At 43.3% G+C, this 19022-nt stretch overlaps 1 protein-coding gene across 5 annotated transcripts in view; it reads left to right on the top strand.

Annotated features, from left to right (window-relative positions):
* Positions 1–19022, top strand: part of nexn (nexilin (F actin binding protein)) — a 78518-nt gene that overhangs the window by 19795 nt on the left and 39701 nt on the right. For all 5 annotated transcript variants that reach the window (XM_073062571.1, XM_073062572.1, XM_073062568.1 and 2 more), the window contains exon 2: positions 16406–16493. In XM_073062571.1, coding sequence (XP_072918672.1) covers positions 16467–16493 — 27 coding nt within the window. In that variant the 5' untranslated portion in view covers positions 16406–16466. The remainder of the gene's footprint in view (positions 1–16405; positions 16494–19022) is intronic.

Below are 19022 nucleotides of genomic sequence, written 5' to 3'. Positions count from 1 at the left end.
GGCACGTTAGGCTCCCTGGTCCCATTCCAGCAAGGTTCTACAGGAGCACCATCGAGTGTCCTGTCTGGCTGCATCATTGTGTGAAGCATTGCACCACAAGACCTGTAGAGGAGAGTTAAAAACCACCGAGAGGATCATCGGGGTCTCCCTTCCCCCGTTTGTGACATTTACTGGGGGCATTGCAGATGAAGGGCCCAAAGCATTGTTGAGGATCCCTGCCACCCTTACCACAATCTCTTTGCCCCACTAGCATCAGGAAAGAGGTACAGGAGCATCAGGACTAGAACTGTCAAACTGGGTAACAGCTTCCTCCCTCAGGCTACCCTGCACCACTGAGGTCTCATCATCAGGACATTGAGGTGTTTATTGTTTACCTGCACTGCTTTACTACACATATTTTGAATTGTAGTTTAGAACTTGTTTATAGTGTAATATTTTGGTTTGTGTAGTGTGTGATACACTATGTGGGCACACTGTGGTCTGGAGGAATATCATTTTGTTGGGTTGTATACATGTACAGTCAGAAGATAATAAACTTGAACGCATTCTAAACTCCAGAGAGTTGAGGGAGAGCAAGTTTTCTGTCCACTTTCAGGACTTTATCTACTGGAGTGTAGGAGAATGAGAGGAGAGTGGATGGAGGTAGGTTGAATGAAGCAGCTTTTCTCATGGGTTAAGGGGGGAAAGGTGAAATGTTTAAGAGGAACTTCTTTACTCAAGGAGTGGTGAGTGTGTGAAATGAGCTGCCAGTGAAAGTGAATGAGGATTAGTTTTCAACATTGAAGAGAAAATTGGACAAGTACATGGATGGAAGACTATAGTCCAGGTGTGGGTTGAGGAAACAAGGCAGAGTAATTATTTGGCATGGACTAGATATGCTGAAGGGCCTATTTCTGTGCTGTGGAGTTCTATGACTCTAAGGTGGCACTATAGCGTAGAGGTTAGTGTAACACTGTTACAGTGCCAGCCACCCGAGTTCAACTCTGCCACTGTCTCCTCCAGGTGCTCCAGTTTCCTCCCACATTCCAAAGACATACGGGTTGCTCAGTTAACTCACACAAAATGCTGGAAGAACTCAGCAGGTCAGGCAGCATCTTTGGTAATGAACAAACAGTCAATGTTTCGAACAGAGACTCCTGATCAGGACTGGAAAGGAAGGGGGAAGATGCCAGAATAGGATGGTGAGGGGCAGGGAGGGTATGGAGGACAAGCTACAAGGTCATAGCTGAAACCAGGTGAGTGGGGAAGAGGGGGAGGATGAAGTAAGAACTGGGAGGTGATAGGTGGAAAAGGCAAATGGTTGGAGAAGTAGAAATTTGATGAGAGGTGAGTGGACCATGGGAGAAAGGAAAGGAGAGGCACTGGGAGGTGATAGGCAGGTGAGGAGAAGAGGCAAGAGCCCAGAGTGAAGAATAGAAGAAGAGAGAAGGGGAGGAGATAAATTATCAGAAGCTGGATAAATCGATGTTCATGCCATCAGGTTGGAGGCTACTCAGATGGAATATGAGGTGTTGTTCCTCCAACCTGAGAGTGGCCTCATCATGGCCAAAGAGGAGGCCACGGACTGACATGTTGGAAAGGGAATGGGGAAAAGAATAACTTTTGTTACTCACAAAGAAATTCCACTTTTGGCAGATAGAGCAGAGGTGCTTGACAAAGCAGTCTCCCAATCTTCATTGGGTCTCACCAATGTAGAGGAAGCCGCATCGGGAGTACTGGATGCAGTAGAAGACCCCAACAGATTCACAGGAGAAGCATTGCCTCACCTGGAAGGACTGTTAGTGGCTCGGAATGGAAGTGAGGGAGGAGGTGAATAGGCAGGTGCAGCATTTTGTTGTTTGCAGGGATAAGTGCCAAGAGGGAGATTAGTAGCAAAGGACGAATGGTCAAGGGAATTACGGATGAAGTCGTCCCTGTGGAGAGTGTGGGGGGTAGGGAGTGTAATGATATGTTTGGTGGTGGGATCCTGCTGAAGATGGTGGAAGTTGCAGAGAAGTGATGTGTTGGATTTCTAGCATTGGCAGAATCTCTTGTGTTTTTGGGTTCATGGGATAATTGGTCGCATGGGGGGGGGTAATTGGACGGCGTGGGCTCACAGGGCTGGAGGAGCCTGTTACCGTGCTGTATCTATAAATAAAATAAATAAGTAGAACACTGTGGAAATAATACTGAGTCATTTATGATTGTTCAGTAAAGCAACCCTCACTGCATCCAACAGAGAACAGTAAAACTGAAAGAGGCATCAAGATTGAAGCCTATTTATTGTCATACACTTGTAAAGCAGAATAAAGTGACTGTTACTCTGGATCTGATGCAGCATTAAAAAAACTCTAAGCATGAAAAACATAAAAAATACAACAAATATAAATATAAAAGCAATCCTATAAAACACAACTGTTATATATGTAGACTGATTAAATGTACCTAAAGTGATGCTAGGTGATGTGTATGTAGGGGTGGTGAGATGGGTTAATGGGAGGAGGTGTTGATCAGCCTGGTGACTTGGGGAAAGTAAGTGTTTGAGTATAAATCTTACCTGAAGATCTAGTGCAGTACTTTCCAGCAATGCTCGTTTTGGGACCTGGTATTAACTAAAGGCTTGTTCTGATATGTAGGTCAGTGTATAATATTAGACACCTTTGTTCATCTACTTTGCTCACCTAATTAGTAGAAATTAGCTAAGGATGTGCACAAGGATTCAGCTCTACTTGTGTCGGTCTAAAATTAATACTTCAGTGAAAAAATGAACGAGAAGATTTATAGCAAAGGCCTGTAATCCAAAGGATGTCAAATCAAGTTGTATCTTGATAATATTAGCAGGTCTTTGTATAATCCATTGGTAAACCTTAATGCTTCTAAGTCAGCTGGTCATAGTTTTGACAGAGTGGCACGGTGGTGTAGTGGTTAGCACAACACTTTACAGTACAGGCAACCCAGGTTCAATTCTCACCGCTGCCTGTAAGGAGTTTGTATGTTCTCCCTGTGACCGTGTGTGTTTCCTCAGGGTGTTCCAGTTTCCGCATAAAATCCAAACGTGTCGGTTGGTAGGTTAATTGGTTGTGATAAATTGTTTCACGATTAGGCTAGGATTAAATCGGGTTGCTGGCCGGCACAGTTTGAAGGCTGGAAGGGCCTATTCTGCGCTATATCTCAATAAATAGATATGTCTGACACTGTTGTGGTCCTAATTTCCACTAATATTACAGTGCAGCATTGAAATAGTGCCTTTCAACATTAAACTGAGTACTGGCTAACTCTTGCAAAAAAATTTTGTTATTGAGATACAGCGTGGAATGGGCCCTTTTGTCCTCTTGAGCCACACCGCCCAGCCGCTCCTTATTTAATCCCTGACTATCACGGGACAAGTTACAATTAAGCTGCAACTGGTAGGTCTTTGGACAGTAGGAGGAAACCAGAACACCTGGAGGAAACCCACACATCAACTTTTCTGGTAGATGTGAAAGACTCTATGACATTAATGGATGAATAGGGGATCTCCTCCAGTAATATGGCCAACATTCCAGATCTTGCTTGCTATTTATAGAGTCCTAGAGCAACACAGAGTGGGGAACTGTGGAAAAGACTGTTACTGTCCACCGTATATATGTGGAATCTTTGTGTTTAAACTGACTGGTATTTGCAGAACAATAATGACCATATTTGGAAACAATCTACTCGAAGTTTCAAACTATTTCAAAGTGCATTTATTATCAAAGAATGTATCAATTATACAATCTTGAGATTGGTCTGCTTACAGGCAGTTGCCTGCTATTGACCAGTTCTGGACATTCTTAGGATGTGATTATTTCTCCTTCTGGTTTAAAAAAAAATCTCTTCCCCATTTCCTCTTCTATTCCCCACTCTGGCCTCTTACCTCCTCTCATCTCCCCCCCCCCCCCCCCCCCCACCCCGGTGCTCCACCTTCTTCCCCTTCTCCTATGGTCTACTTTCCTCTCCTATCAGATTCCTTCCTCTCCAGCCCTTAACCTTTCCCACCCACCTGACCTCACCTATCACCTTTTAGCTTGTCCTCCTTCCACTCCCCCAAATCCTTTTATTCTTTGTCTTCCCCCTTCATTTCCAGTCCTGAAGAAGGGTCTTGGCCTGAAACGTCGACTGTTTATTCACTTCCATTGATGCTGCCTGACCCGCTGAGTTCCTCCAGTGTTTTGTGCATGTTACTATTGAAATGCAAACTTAGTCTATTTTAGCTTTTCATTATTTGCTGATTTAGAGACTCTACCATCCACAAGCACTACCTCACTCTTCCTCTTTTTCTCTATTTATTAGAACATGGTAAATTTTAGCCCTGATGAAGGGTCTCAGCCAGAAGCATTGACTGTTTACATCAAACAGTACAGCACAGGAACAGACCCTTCAGCCTACAGTGTTGTGTTGATCCAATTAAATTAATAATCAAATGGGCCACCTAACTAATCCCCTCTGCCTACACAATGTTGGTATCCCTTCATTTCCCTCACATTTATTTGCCTATTTAAACATCCCTTAGAAGTCTCCAAGAAGTCTACGACCAACTCGGGCAGCACATTTCGGGCACCCACCACCCTCTTTATTTTCTCCTCTAGATGTTGCCTGACCTGCTGAGTTGCTCCAGCATTTTGTGTGCGTTGCTCTGGATTTCTAGCATCTGCAGAATCTCTTGTGTTAGTGACTTTTATGCCTTGGACCGTACTGCAAACGCAAAACAACAGATTTCATAACATACCTTGGTGATAATATGATCTACTCTCCCCTCCTATCAGATTCTTTCTTCTTTTGGCTTTACCTATCACCTCCAGCTAGCCTCTTTCCCCTCCACCTCACCATTTTATTTTGGCATCTTCCTCCTGCTCCCCAGTCCTGATGAATGGTCTTGGCCCAAAATGTCAACTGTTCATTCATTTCCATAGATGCTGCCTGACTTGCTGAGTTCCTCCAGCATTTAGTGTGAGTTGCTTAGTGATCAGGAACCTGATTCTGACACTGGCACACCCACGACTTACAAGTAGGATATCACAATAATTAGAGGGCTCCATCTCCCTGTATCATTGGACTACATGTAATCTGTTCTATTGCAATTATTTTTTTGGCAAGCTTTCTGCAGTTTGAAAGTTTCAGACTGTGTGATAAACAACATGCACGTCGCATAGCATAGCGTGTGTGTGGTATGCATTGGATGGTCTATTGAAAATAGCACAGAGTATCGGTACTGTATACATGCCATGCATGTTATTGTGACGTACTGCATAAGAGCATGATTGTCATGTTAATATTCATATAGCATCTATGGTATAATCATGCATTCGGCGTGTGTGAAATAGTATTATATACACTCAGTGGCCACTTTATTAGGAACTGGTTAATGCAAATATCTAATTAGTCAACCATCTGGCTGCAGGTCAATGCATAAAAGCATGCAGATATGGTCAAGAGATTCAGTGGTTGTTCAGACCAAACATCAGAATGGGGAAGAAAAGTGATCCAAGTGACTCTGACCACGGAATGATTGTTGGTGCTGGACAGGGTGGTTTAAGTATCTCAGACACTGATGGTCTCCTGGGATTTTCATGCACAATGGCCTCTGGAGTTTACGGAGAGTGGTGTGAGAAACAAAAAAAACAATGAGTGGCAGTTCTGTTGGTGAAAACGCTTTGATAATGGGAGAAGTCTGGTGACCAGGAAAGAAGCAAGAGGTCCAAGTATGATCTTCGGAAAGCCATCTCACAGATGAAGTGGCAATTCCAGACTAAACTTGTATCAGCGAAGGATGCTCAACAGTTTTGGCAGGGCTTGAATGCTATCACCCCTTATAAAGTTATATAGAGCAACACAGGCGACAGAAGAGCTCTGCTTCCAGATGAGCTCAAAGCCTTCTGTGCTTGCACTGACTGTCAAAACATGGAGGAACCATCACAAACTTCCACAGCCCCTGATGATCCTGTGATTTCAGTCTCTGAGGTGCGAGCAGCTTTCAGGAGGGTGGACCCACAGAAAGCATCCAGCCCAGATGGGGTGCCTTGCCAAGTACGAAAAAACCTGTGCTGATCTAAGAATTTAACCTCTCACTTCAGCAGTCTGAGGTGTCCACCTGCTACAAGCAGGTTTCAATTATGCCGACACCTAAGAAGAAAGCGGTAAATTGTCTCAATGACTATCGTCCAGTAGCACCTGCATCAACAGTGATGAAGTGTGTTGAGAGGTTGGTGATGAAACGCATCAACTCCTGAGCTTGGATCCATGCCAATTTGCCTACTGAAGCAAAAGATCCACAGCAGATGCCATCTGATTGGCTCCTCACTCAACCCTGGAATATCTGCACAGCAAAGATGCATACATCACCGTGCTCAGCATTCAATACTATCATCCCCTCAAATCTAATCAATAAGCTTCAAGACATGGCCTCAATATCTCCTTGTGCAATTGGATCCTCTATTTCCTCACTTGCAGACCCCTGTGGATTTGGATTGGCAACAACATTTCCTCCACAGTCTCCATCTGAACAGATGCAGCTCAAAGCTGTGTGCTTAGTCCCCTGCTCTACTCACTTTACATTTATGACTGTGTAGCTAAGCATAGCTCCAATGCCATATTCAAGTTTGCTGATGACAACACTGTCATTGGCCGAATCAAAGGTGGTTAGGAATCAGCATGTGAGGGGTATTGAAAATCTGGCTGACTGGTGCCATAACAGCAACCCCTTACTCAATGTCAGCAAGACCAAAGAGCTGATTATTGACTTCGGGAGAAGGAAACCAGAGGTCCATGAGCCAGGGGATCAGAGATGGAGAGGATCAGCAACTTTAAATTCCTCTGTGTTATTATTTCTGAGGACCTGTCCTGGACCCAGCATGTAAGGTCAATTAAGAAGAAGGTATAGCAGCACCTCTACTTCCTTAGGAGTTTGCAAGGATTTGACATCTAAAATTTGACAAACTTCTATAGATGTGCAGTGGGGAGTATATTGACTGGCTGCATCATTGCCTGGTATGGAAACACCAACGCCCTTGAATGGAAAATCCTACAGAAGGTAATGGATACAGCCCAGTCCATATCAGGTAAAGCACTCCCCAAAATAGAGCACATCTACATGAAGCGTTGTTGCAGGAAAGCGGTATCCACCTCCACAATGCCCACCACACAGAATATGTTCTCTTTTCACTGCAGCTATTAGGGAGAAGGTATAGGAGCCTCAGGACCCACACCACTAGACTCAGGAACAGTTACTACCCTCAATTATCAGACTCTTGAAGCGAAGAAGATAATTTCACTCACTTCAGTTGCTCCATTTTGAAATGTTCCCACAACCAATGGATTCACATTCAAGGACTTGTCATCTCATGTTCTTTATTGCTCACTTATTTATTATTACTATTTCTTTTTGTATTTGCACAATTTGTCTTTTGCACGCTGGTTAACCACCCAAGTTGGTGTGGTCTTTCATTGATTCTATTATGCTTATTATTCTGTTATGGATTTATTGAGTATGACTGCAAGAAAATGAATCTCAGGGTCATATATGTTGACATGTATGTACTTTGATAATAAATTTACTTTGAGCTTTGAAGTCAGAGGACAACGGCCAGACTGGTTCCAGCTGACAGGAAGGTGACGGTAACTCAAATAACCACACGTTACGTGATGCGCAGAAGAGCATCTCTGAACACACATGTTGAACCTTGAAGTGGATGGGCTTCAGCAGCATATCAGTGGCCACTTTGTTAGGTACAGGAGGTACCTGTCAAAGTGGCTACTGAGTGTATTGTGCCTGGGATGGTAATTATGTAGTACAAAAAAATAACTGGTCTGAAAAGTTTTACTATTTTAACAACTTGCGTTTGTGACATTATTGTATCCTGTGTATAATGCTTGAATGTGTTGTCTCACAGCGTTCTTCTTCTTAAGCCCATCACCCCTACTGGGCATAGGCCGCTGACAGGAGTTTACCAGAGTCCTCGGTCCTGGGTCAGTCCTTCATATTGTCCCCAGATGTAGCCCAGCTTCTAGATCCTTCCTCTCCCAGGGATGAGGACTTCAGAGCTTCTGGTGGCATTTCAGTAGCTCTGGGTTTTTACAGGATGAGGTTGCTGTCAGCTATGAAACTATGATCTAGCAAAAGGGACTTAATAACAAACAATTCGACATTAGCAAGGTTTAAGAACTTGCACGTCTATTGCATGTCAGTTCTGAAAGCCTTCTGCAGCTATGAATTATTCTTGAAGTGTTGTGATGTAGAAAATATTCCTCATCTTGGGAAGGATGTACAAGCTTTAGAAGGGTGCAGAAGAGATTTACTAGGATGATGCCTGGGTTAGAGAAGTTTTCTTATGAAGATAGGTGATTGAGTTTGGGCTTTTCTGTTCGGAACGAAGGAAGATGAGAAGTGGCTTGATGGAGCTGTACGAGATGATAAGTATTGATAGAGTGAACAGCCAGTGACTTTTCCCCCAAGGCAGAAATGGCTAAAACAAGTGGGCATAATTTCAAGATGTCTGGAGGAGAGTATGGGGGGGGGGGGGGGGTGGTTGGTGAGGTAGGTGTTTGTGATGAGTGGTGGGTGTGTGGAATGTGCTGTCAGGGGTGGTGGTAGAGGCGGATACATTAGGAACATTTAGGAGACTCTTGGATAGGAACATGGACCATCAAAAAAGGAAGTCAATATGGGAGGGAAGAGTTGTATTGGTCAGCACCTTATCTTGGGCCGAAGGGCTTGTACTGTTCTATGTTCTAAGTTTAACAATACATGCACAGCAAGCTCCCACACATCAGCCCCTGTGAAATTGAGGGATCAGTATTGGATTGGAGAATGTAAATAATTTGTGTGTTTTTTCCAAAATGTGGCTGTGGGATTTCATTCTGACTGACTGACAGAGCAACAAGGGGTAATGTTTCATCTGAAGGGCAGTACCTCTGATGAGGAAGTTGCCCTTTGCCTTTTCTGATTCTGATGGATGTCAAAGCTCTACCAACAGGAGCTCTGGGTGAAAAAAAACAGACTCAACATGTTAGGAACAACTCCCCCCTCTGCCATCAGGTTTCTGAATGGGTAATGGAGCCATGATCACTATTTTCCTGCTCTCTTTTTGCACTTACTTAAAAATATTTTTACTATAATGGTACAGTATATTTTATGTATTACACTGTACTGCTGCCACAAAATAACAAATTTCGTGGCATATGTCAATGTTGTTAAACTGATTCTGATTCAGGGAAGGAAACGAGCTCCATCCACCATTGTGTCTGTCTTGCTCCACATTCAGAAGTTTCTTTCCCACCATCCATTTCTCCATTATCCAGGCCATGCTCTCTTCTCACTGCTGCTTGGGTCCCTCACCACTAGCTTCAGGAACAGTGATTACCCCTCAACCATCAGACTCCTGAATCAGCATGGATAACTTCCCCTCACCTCAATTCAGAACTGACTCCACGACCAAAGGACACACTTTCAATGACTCTACAACTCGTGCTCTCAGAATTATTTACTTGTTTTATTTTGTATTTGTACGGTTTGTCTTTTGAACATTATCTGTTTGTCTGTCTTTGCTATGTATGTGACTTTCATTCAGGTTTGTTGTCATCCGGTTGTACATATAAACAGCCTAATGAAACAACGTTTCTCTGGACCACAGCGCACCCACAATGCATATATCACACATAGCACATAAAGCAAAATATTACCACAAATAAGTTAATAAGCTATAATTCAAAGTGCACGTAGTATGCACCACCAGTAAACCGCTCACTGTCCTAATAATGAGATCTCAGTGGTGGCAGAGTATTCATTAGTCTCTCAGCCTGAAAGAGGAAGCTGTTACCCATTCTAGCAGTATTGATTAATTCTATTGTATTTCTTTGTACCTTCTGTGAATGCCTGCAAGAAAATGAATCTCACTGTAGTATATAGTGACATGTATGTGATGCACCATCAATAACTCACCCTGAGAAGTAAAGGCGAGATATCGGCTTTTATTGACGGGAAGAAGGAACAAGCAGTGGTTGACCACCATACTACATCCTGGAGACTGAGAGGCCGGGCTCAGACCTCCATCACCTTTATACTGGGGTCTGTGGGAGGAGCCACAGGAGCAGTCAGCAGGGGGCGTGTCCAGACAGGTATATGTAGTTCACCACAGTATGTATATTGATAATATATTTACTTTGGATTTTGAACATCCTGTGATTTCTCTTCTACATAAGCACCTCTTCTGCCCTCTACTGTCACTTGCGTACATGGTTAGAGGCTGTACAGTAGAGGGGGGAACGTGACAAGTCTCAGCCCCAGCACTTTCCAGACAGTGGGAGAAAATTGGAGAAAACATACCCTTGCATCTCAGCAGGTTGAAAGATTGTGAAATGGTTCCAAATGCCTTTGTGTAACGGAGTTGGAACTAAGAACACTTTGAATCAAAAGCTGTTTAAAATGCAGCCTCCAGTCTGGACTCAGCCTGTGATCAGTTTGAGGTCTAACATTCCTCAGTGTTGTGTTGCAAAGGAATCTGAATTGCCTTCTGGACACGAGCTTATCCTGGCTACGTCAATACCACACATTCCAGAGTTCCAGGCATCTGGTGGATATGTGAGACAGGATGAAATGAGAGAGAGAGAGGGAGAAAGAAAATAAAGCAGGAAATCCAAGCAGGAGAAATAGAACTTTGGCTGGGCTCCCATATCAAATGTAAAGGCCAAAGACCTGACACGGAGAAATCTCCTCCTTGTTATATCCATTAGTTACTGCTTAGTTTAAATGGTTTCCCTCCCAATAAGTCTGATGTGGGTGTTAAACAGAGTATTTAGAGCTCAGTCTACGATTGTTATAGATGCCTGCCGTGGCTACAACCCGTCCTGTCCAAGCCAATTCTGTCCTTTTTCCACTGGCTTTACACATTTTTCTCCACCACATATTGGAACCAGAATTATTATTGTCACATGTACAGTGGAAGAGCTTGTCTTGCATATTGTTCGTACAGATCAAATCATTAGACAGTGTATTAAGCTAAAACAATAGCGGTGCAGAATAGTGTAACAGCTGCAGAGAAAGTGCAGTGCAGGTAAAGAGTAAGATGTAAGATCATTATGAGTAGGTTGTGAGGTCAAACGTCCATCTTTTCATACCAGGGAACTATTCAATAGTCTTATAACAGTATTGATAATGGGAGAAGGGATGTTAAGTTGAAGTTGTATGACACATTGGTAAGAGCTGATTTGGAGTATTGTTAGAATAGTGAAAAATTAATTTTTCACTATTCTAATATTCTATTCATTTTATGTAATTCTCTTAAAAATTTAATAAATAAATAAATAAAAATTGGAGTATTGTGTGCAGTTCTGGTCACCTACCTACAGGAAAGATGTAAACAAGGTTGAAAGAGTTACGGAGAAAATTTACAAGGATTCTGCCCGGTCCGGAGCACCTGAGTTATAAGGAAAGGATGAATAGGTTAGGACTTTATTCCCTGGAATGTAGAAGATTGAGAGGAAATTTGAAAGAGGTGTACAAAATTATGAGGGGCATAAATTGGATAAATACAAGCAGGCTTTCTCCACTGAGTTTGGGTGGGACTACAGCCAGAGGTCATGGGTTAAGGGTGAAAGGTGCAAAATTTGAGGGGAACATGAGGGGAAACATCATCACTCTGAGGATTGTGAGAATGTGGAATAAGCTGCCAGCACAAGTGATGCACGCAAACTTGATTTCAATGTTTAAGAGAAGCTTGGGTAGGTAGGTGGATGGGAGGAGTATGGAGGGCTATGGTCCCAGTGCAAGTCGAAAGGACTAGGTAGTTTAAATAGTTCAGCAGGGATGAGATGGGATGAAGGGCCTGTTTCTGTGCTGTGCTTTTCCATGACTATGATTAACAGTAGCGTAGAAGATGTCCTTGAGCCTGGTGGTACATGCTTTCAGGCTTTTGTATCTTGTACCAGATAGGAGAGGGGAGAAGAGAGCCTGCCTGGGGTGGGTGGAGTCTTTGATTATACTAGCTACTGTACTGAGGCAGCAAGAAGTATAGACAGACTCTACAGAGGGGAGCCTGGTTTCCGTGATGTGCTGAGCTGTGTCCACAACACAAGTCATCCAATTCCCTCTTAACCCTCAATGGAATCTATCTCTGTGATTTCCTGGCAGTGCATTCCAGATTCCAACAACATTAGAATAATTTTGAACCCAGCTGAGGCCAGACTCTACTTTATGAGGGTTCAGTATAACTTTGCCATTCTGATAGTGCCTGCGGAATCTGGTCTCCCTTGTAGACCCATTCACTGAGCCTTACTTCCTGTGCACTGGGTCAGGTTTGGGTTTTTATTTAAGTTGTCTGTTATATGCTTGTTCCCCCATGAATGTTTTTTCCTTTCTCTATGGTGGCGAGGCTGTGAGCTGATTGGGCTGCTGAGTGTTTCTGCCGTGCTGGAGTGAAAACTGGGGATTGAGGCTTGGCTTTGGGCTCAGCTTCTTCAGGAGTGGATCTGGGACTCGTTCTTGTTGGAATATTGCTGGCTTGCTGCTAGTGTTTGCACAGTGTTCTTATTTTCTCTCTCTTCCTCATCAGTGTCTTGTTTTGATTTTCTTTGTTTTTTTTGATTTTTTTTTAAAAAAAGTTTTTAAAATTGGGTTATTTTCAGTTTCTTGCTTTGATAATAAATATACATTAAATCTTTGGTGCGTGGATGTTGTCCTGGAGCCATGTTTCTGCAAGAACAGCCCAGAGCAGTTCGTCATATCATGCAGTGCAGCCTCAGTTGAATGAAATCCGGCTTGTCGCTCACTGAGTGAACACTGGAGAGCAGCACCAAAGGGAAGGGCCAGCTTCAAACCCAGCATGGAATCCAGTAGCACATGGCTCTCTCCAGCATTTCCTTCCTCGGCAGCCGGAACAGGCAGTCCCAGTCTCTGCTCTTTATTTCCCTGTATTCCCACAACCCTGCTGGTCTCTGTCTTGTGTCCGTTAACTCCTCTTTGATTCTTTTACTATTTGGCAACTCCGAGGGACAGTTTACAACAACCAGTTAAACTTAGGAGGTGGTAGGAAAAGCTCTTGTCACAGTGAGAATATAGTCTCCACATGGATAACGCCCAAGGTCAGGATTGAACCTGTATGTCTGGGCCTCTGAGGCAGCAATACTAACTGCTGCACCATAGCATTGCCATGGCAACTATGAACATAGAACAGTGCAGCACTTGGAACAAGCCCTTCGGCCCACAACGTTATGTCAAATTGATTAAATTAGTAATTAATTGAGATAGTACCTTCTGCCTGCACAATATCCATATCCCTCACATTAAGGTACCTATCCAAGAGTTTCCTGAATGCCCCTATTGTTTTTGCCTCTACTACCACCCCAAGCACCCATCACTCTCTGTGCTTAAAACCAAAAATAGCTCTGCACATCTCCTTTGAACTTAACTCCCGCATACCTTAAATGCAAGTCCTCTGGTATTAAATATTTCCACACTGAGGAAAAACATTTTGTCAACACTCAGTCATCATCATTATGTGCTGTGTTGTATGATGTGGGCGATCATAATCTCATGACCATGAGTGATCTTGGCAAATTTTTCTACAGAAGTGGTTTGCCATTGCCGCCTTCTAGGCAGTTTCTTTACAAGACAGGTGACCCCAACTGTTACCAATAATCTTCGGAGATTGTCTGCCTGGCGTCAGTGGTCCTATAACCAGAACTTGTGATGTGCACCAGCTGCTCGTATGACCATCCACCACCTGCTCCATGGCTTCACATGACCCTGATCAGGGGCTAAGTAGGTGTTACACCTTGTCCAAGGGTGACCTGCAGGTTAGAGGAGGCGAGGAGTTCCTTAAACCTCCGCTGGTAGAGATGTATCTCCACCCTGCTACCCTACTCTATGCCTCTCATAATCTTATAAACCTCTATCAGATCTCCCCTCAGCCTCTGCCGCTCCAGAGAACACATTTGTCCAGCCTCTCATTATAGCACATGCCCTCTAATCCAGGCAGTAACCTGGTAAATCTCTTCTGCACACTGTCCAAAGCCTTGACATCCTTCGTATGATGGGGTGATCAGAACTGAGAGCAATACTACAGATGCAGCCTAAAGAGAGTGCTATAAGGCTGCAACATAATTTCCCAACTCCTGAACTCAGTTTCTCAACTAATAAAGGCAAATAGACCATTTGTCTTCTTAACCACCCTATAACATGTGTAGCCACTCACAGTGTGCAGTCACTGTGAAAATGCTGTGTAGTCACTACTTAAAATAAGGGGTTACACATTTAAGAATGGGAGGGGAGTGGATTTCTTTTTCATAGAAACATAGGAAATCTACAGCATAATACCAGCCCTTCGGCCCACAATGCTATCCTGAACATGTACTTTAGAAATTACCTGGGTTACCCATAGCCCTCTATTTTTCTAAGCTCCATGTACCTATCCAAGAGTCTCTTAAAAGACTCTATTGTATCTGCCTCCACCACTGTCACCGGCAGCCCATTCCATGCACTCACCACTCTCTGCATTTAAAAAAAACTTAGCCCTGACAACTTCCCTGTACCTACTTCCAAGCATATTAAAACTGTGCCCTCTCATGTTAGCCATTTCAGCCCTGGGAAAAAGCCTCTGACTATCCGCATGATCAATGCCTCTCATCATCTTATACACCTCTATCAGGTCACCTCTCATCCTCCGTCGCTCCAAGGAGAGAAGGCCGAGTTCACTCAACCTATTCTCATAAGGCATACTCCCCAATCCAGGCAACATCCTTGCAAATCTCCTCTGCACCCTTTCTATGGTTTCAACATCCTTCTTGTAGTGAGGTGACCAGAACTGAGCACAGTACTCCAAGTGGGGTCTGACCGGGGTCCTATATAGCTGTAACATTACCTCTCAGCTCTTGAACTCAATCCTACGGTTGATGAAGGCCAATACACTGTATGCTTTCTTAACCACAGAGTCAACCTGCGCAGTTGCTTTGAGTGTCCCATGGACTCGGACCCCAAGATCCCTCTGATCCTCCACACTGTCAAGAGTCTTAGCATTAATATTATATTCTGACATTCTATTTGACCTACCAAAATGAACCACCTCACACTTATCTGGGTTGAACTCCATCTGCCACTTCTCAGCCCAGTTTTGCATCCTATCAATGTCCTGCTGTAACCTCTGACAGTCCTCCACACTATCCACAACAACCCCAGCCTTTGTGTCATCAGCAGATTTACTAAACCATCACTCCACTTCCTCATCCAGGTCATTTATAAACATTACGAAGCAAAGGAGTCCCAGAATAGATCCCTGAGGCACACCACTGGTCACTGACCTCCATGCAGAATATGACCCATCTACAACCACTCTTTGCCTTCTCTGGGCAAGCCAATTTTCGATCCACAAAGCAAGGTCCCTTTGGATCCCATGCCTCCTTACTTTCTCAATAAGCCTTGTATGGGGTACCTTATCAAATGCCTTGCTGAAATCCATTTACACCACATCTACTGCTCTTCCTTCATCAAAAAATTCACATCCTCAAAAAATTCAATCAGGCTCATAAGACACGACCTGCCTTTGACAAAGCCATGCTGACTATTCCTAATCATATTATGCCTCTCCAAATGTTCATAAATCCTGCTTCTCAGGATTTGCTCCACCAACTTACCAACCACTGAAGTAAAACTCACTGGTCTGTAGTTTCCTGGGCTATCTCTACTCCCTTTCTTGAAAAAGGGAACAACATCTGCAACCCTCCAATCCTCTGGAACCTCTTCTGTCCCCATTGATAATGCAAAGATCATTGCCAGAGGCTGAGCAATCTCCTCTCTCGCCTCCCACAGTAGCCTGGGGTACATCTCGTCTGGTCCCAGTGACTGATCCAACTCTCTCAGATAGCTATGAGACTTTGGAGTTCTCTTTCTCAAATGGTGGTGAACACACTACTTCCAATTCTTTTTTTTTTCCACCTTGATAAACAGAATGAAAAGCCAGTGTGGCTGGATGGGATGCAGAAAGTCGATCTGATCATCTGCGAAGTTGAGTTCTGGAGAGGACTCAGGACCCGTGATACACATCAAGTCAAGCAATGTCTGTGGAAAGAGACATAGAATACTGCTGAAGGGGTTTCAACCTGAAACACTGAATCGGTTGTTCTTCCACAGATGCTGCCCTGACTAGTTGAGTATCTTGGGCATTTTCTGTTTTTATTGTAAAGTTATATGATCTTTCCTGAAGTCTATTTAAGTTTTTTATAACAATTTAACAGCTTTTCTGACCTCTTCCCTATAGTACAGCAGATCCAGTCTGGATTTGAAAAAGTAAACCCTGGGATTGCTAATCGATTTGTATAGCCTCATGATTCACTGTCTCATGGACAAACAGCTGAAACTGTGGATGAGTTCATGTTGATCATGTTGGAAGTGTAATCACAGCAACATCTCATTTCTCTGCAGGTCTGAGGTGAAGGTGCGTCCAATTTAACTGAAACGAGCCTGTCAAGAGCACAAAGCAGCCATGACTGATGTGTCCAAGAAAACCGAGGTGAGTCTGTGCCTGACCAGTACTCATTTCTGGAGACTGTAACTTGTGCTCTAATGTTTAGGGAGAATTCAGACCAGAAGGGCTTTTCTCTCTTTGGAGCAAAGGAGGATGAGAGGTGAATTGATAGTGGTGTACAAGATAAGAGGCATAGATCGAGTGGACAACCAGAGACTTTTTTCCCTGGGCAGAAATGGTTAATACAAGGGGACATAATTTTAAGGTGATTGGCAGAAAGTATAGGAGGGGACGTCAGAGGTAAGTTTTTCTTCCACAGAAAGTGGAGGATACACGGAATGCACTGACGAGGTAGTGGTAGAGTCAAGTACATTAGGGACATTCAAGAGATTCTAAGATGGGTACGTGTATGATAGAAGATTGGAGAGCTATGTAGGAGGGAAGGGTTAGATTGACCTTGGAGTCGGTTGAAAGCTTTGTCACAACATTGTTGGCTGAAGAGCCTACAGTGTTCTATGTCCTAATTCCCCTTAATAATATTTAAATACTTTTGTACTTGAGTGTGAGCTTTGCATGCTGAAATTCATAATTCTCTTTCTGTAATGCTACCTTGTAATCTAAAGCTGTCTACTAATTGTGTTGGGACTCTTGTTGGTACTGACAATGACAGGATGATGAAAAACAGTAGATTACCAGGGCGACGATGATGGAACATTCTAGGTTACTGGGACGATGATGACGGAACTTTGTGGGTTACTGGAGCAACGATGACGGAACTTTGTGGGTTACTGTGGTGACGATGATGGAATGGTGTGGGTTACTGTGGTGACGATGATGGAACTTTGTGGGTTTTAAGCATTTAAGTGATAAGCAGGAGGGAGTAACCAGAGAACAGTGAATCATCTCAGTGACAACCAGAAAAACTTCAGATAGGGGTGGGGGGTCCTGAGAAAAAAAGCCTTCCACTCAAGTATTGGTGGGAGCTGGAACCCGCTGTCTAAAAGGGTATTGAAGGAAGTACTCTCAGCATATTAAAAAAGTTGGCTTCATAAGCGCTTGTTATTACATAATAACGAGAGGGGGGAATGAGATTGCTGCTAATCTCTTTTGACTAATGCAGACACTGAGAGACAAATAGTCTCCATCTGTGCAGAAAACAATCCATTCATCAAGCCTGATACTACAAGCCATTTATCAAGTCCAATATTACCTGTCAGATTGAGGTGACTTTTTGGCAATTGATGAGAAATGTAACTGGACTTCATTCAGACTCCAGTCCAAAATTAATGTGATCACAGTCCTTCGAGAACATGTCTGATTCTTGATCAAGCTCTCTTGTAGTCTTGTAACGAACCTTCTCTGTGTTCTTGCAGTTCCTGGAACAGTTACAGAAATCCCCTAAGTGGTAGATATAGTGCAGAATGAATGTTTTTAAAATCTGAATCAAATGCTGAAATTTAAGGCATTTATTGTTCCGATGCCAATCCTCTGAACCTGATCACCTGCACTCTGGGATCTCAGATGCTGGCTGCATCAATGGGGAATGTCTTGGCCTTCATCAATCAGGAAATTGTGTACAGGAGTTGGAATGTTAAAGTTGTACAAACCATTGGTGGGCCCAAATTTAGAGTTTTATCTGGAGTTCTGGTCATCAATATTATCTGTAAACTTGAAAGAGTGTGGGGAAAATTTAGGGAATTCGTTCAGACCTTTATTCCTTGGAGTACAGGAGAGCGAGAGGACATCTTAGCTATCAGGAGTTGGGATGTTAAGTTGAAGTCGTATAAGGCTTTGGTGAGGCCCAATTTCCAAGTTCAAAGTACATTTACTATCAAAGTTTGTTTACATTATACAACCTTGAGATTTGTCTCTGAACAGGCAGCCATAAAACAAAGAAACCCGAAAAAACCCATATAAAAAAAGACTCGGTCACCCAATGTGCAGGGGAAAAAACAGATTATGCAAACACTGAATGCAAGCAAATAAGGTTTTGAACTGAAATCCCCATTTGGAGTACTGTGAGCAGTTTTGGTCGCTTAGTTACAGGAAAGATATCAATCAGTATGAAAGAATAGAGAGAAAATTTTCAAGGATGTTTGCAGGACTCAAGGATCTGAGTGAAAGGAAAAGGTTAGGACTTTATTCCCTGGAGCGTAGGAGAATGAGGGGAAATTTGAAAGAGCTATACAAAGTTATGTGGTATAGAGAGGGTAAATGCATATAGGCTTTTTCTACTGAGATTGGTTGAGACTAAAACTAGAGGCCATAGGTTTAGGGTGAAAGGTGAAACGTTTAAGGTCTATCAGAGGGAAACCTCTTCACTCTGCTGAACGAGCAACCAATGGAAGTGATAGATGTGGGTTCATTTGTATCATTTTAAAAAAAAAGTTCGGATAGGTACACAGATGGGAGGGGTCAGAGATGGAGACAGAGCTTGAGAAAGGGGAGAGTGGTGTCAAGAAATGGACCATGTGAATCTAAGGGCAGGGTAAATGTTGGAGGCAAAGTTGATGTAATTGACGAGCTCAGCATGGGTGCATCAATCAGTCATCGATGTAGTGCGGGAAGAGTTCA

The sequence above is a fragment of the Hemitrygon akajei genome, chromosome 12, assembly GCF_048418815.1.
Source record: "Hemitrygon akajei chromosome 12, sHemAka1.3, whole genome shotgun sequence".
NCBI lineage: Eukaryota > Metazoa > Chordata > Chondrichthyes > Myliobatiformes > Dasyatidae > Hemitrygon > Hemitrygon akajei.
This window is presented reverse-complemented; position numbering and strand designations above follow the sequence as displayed.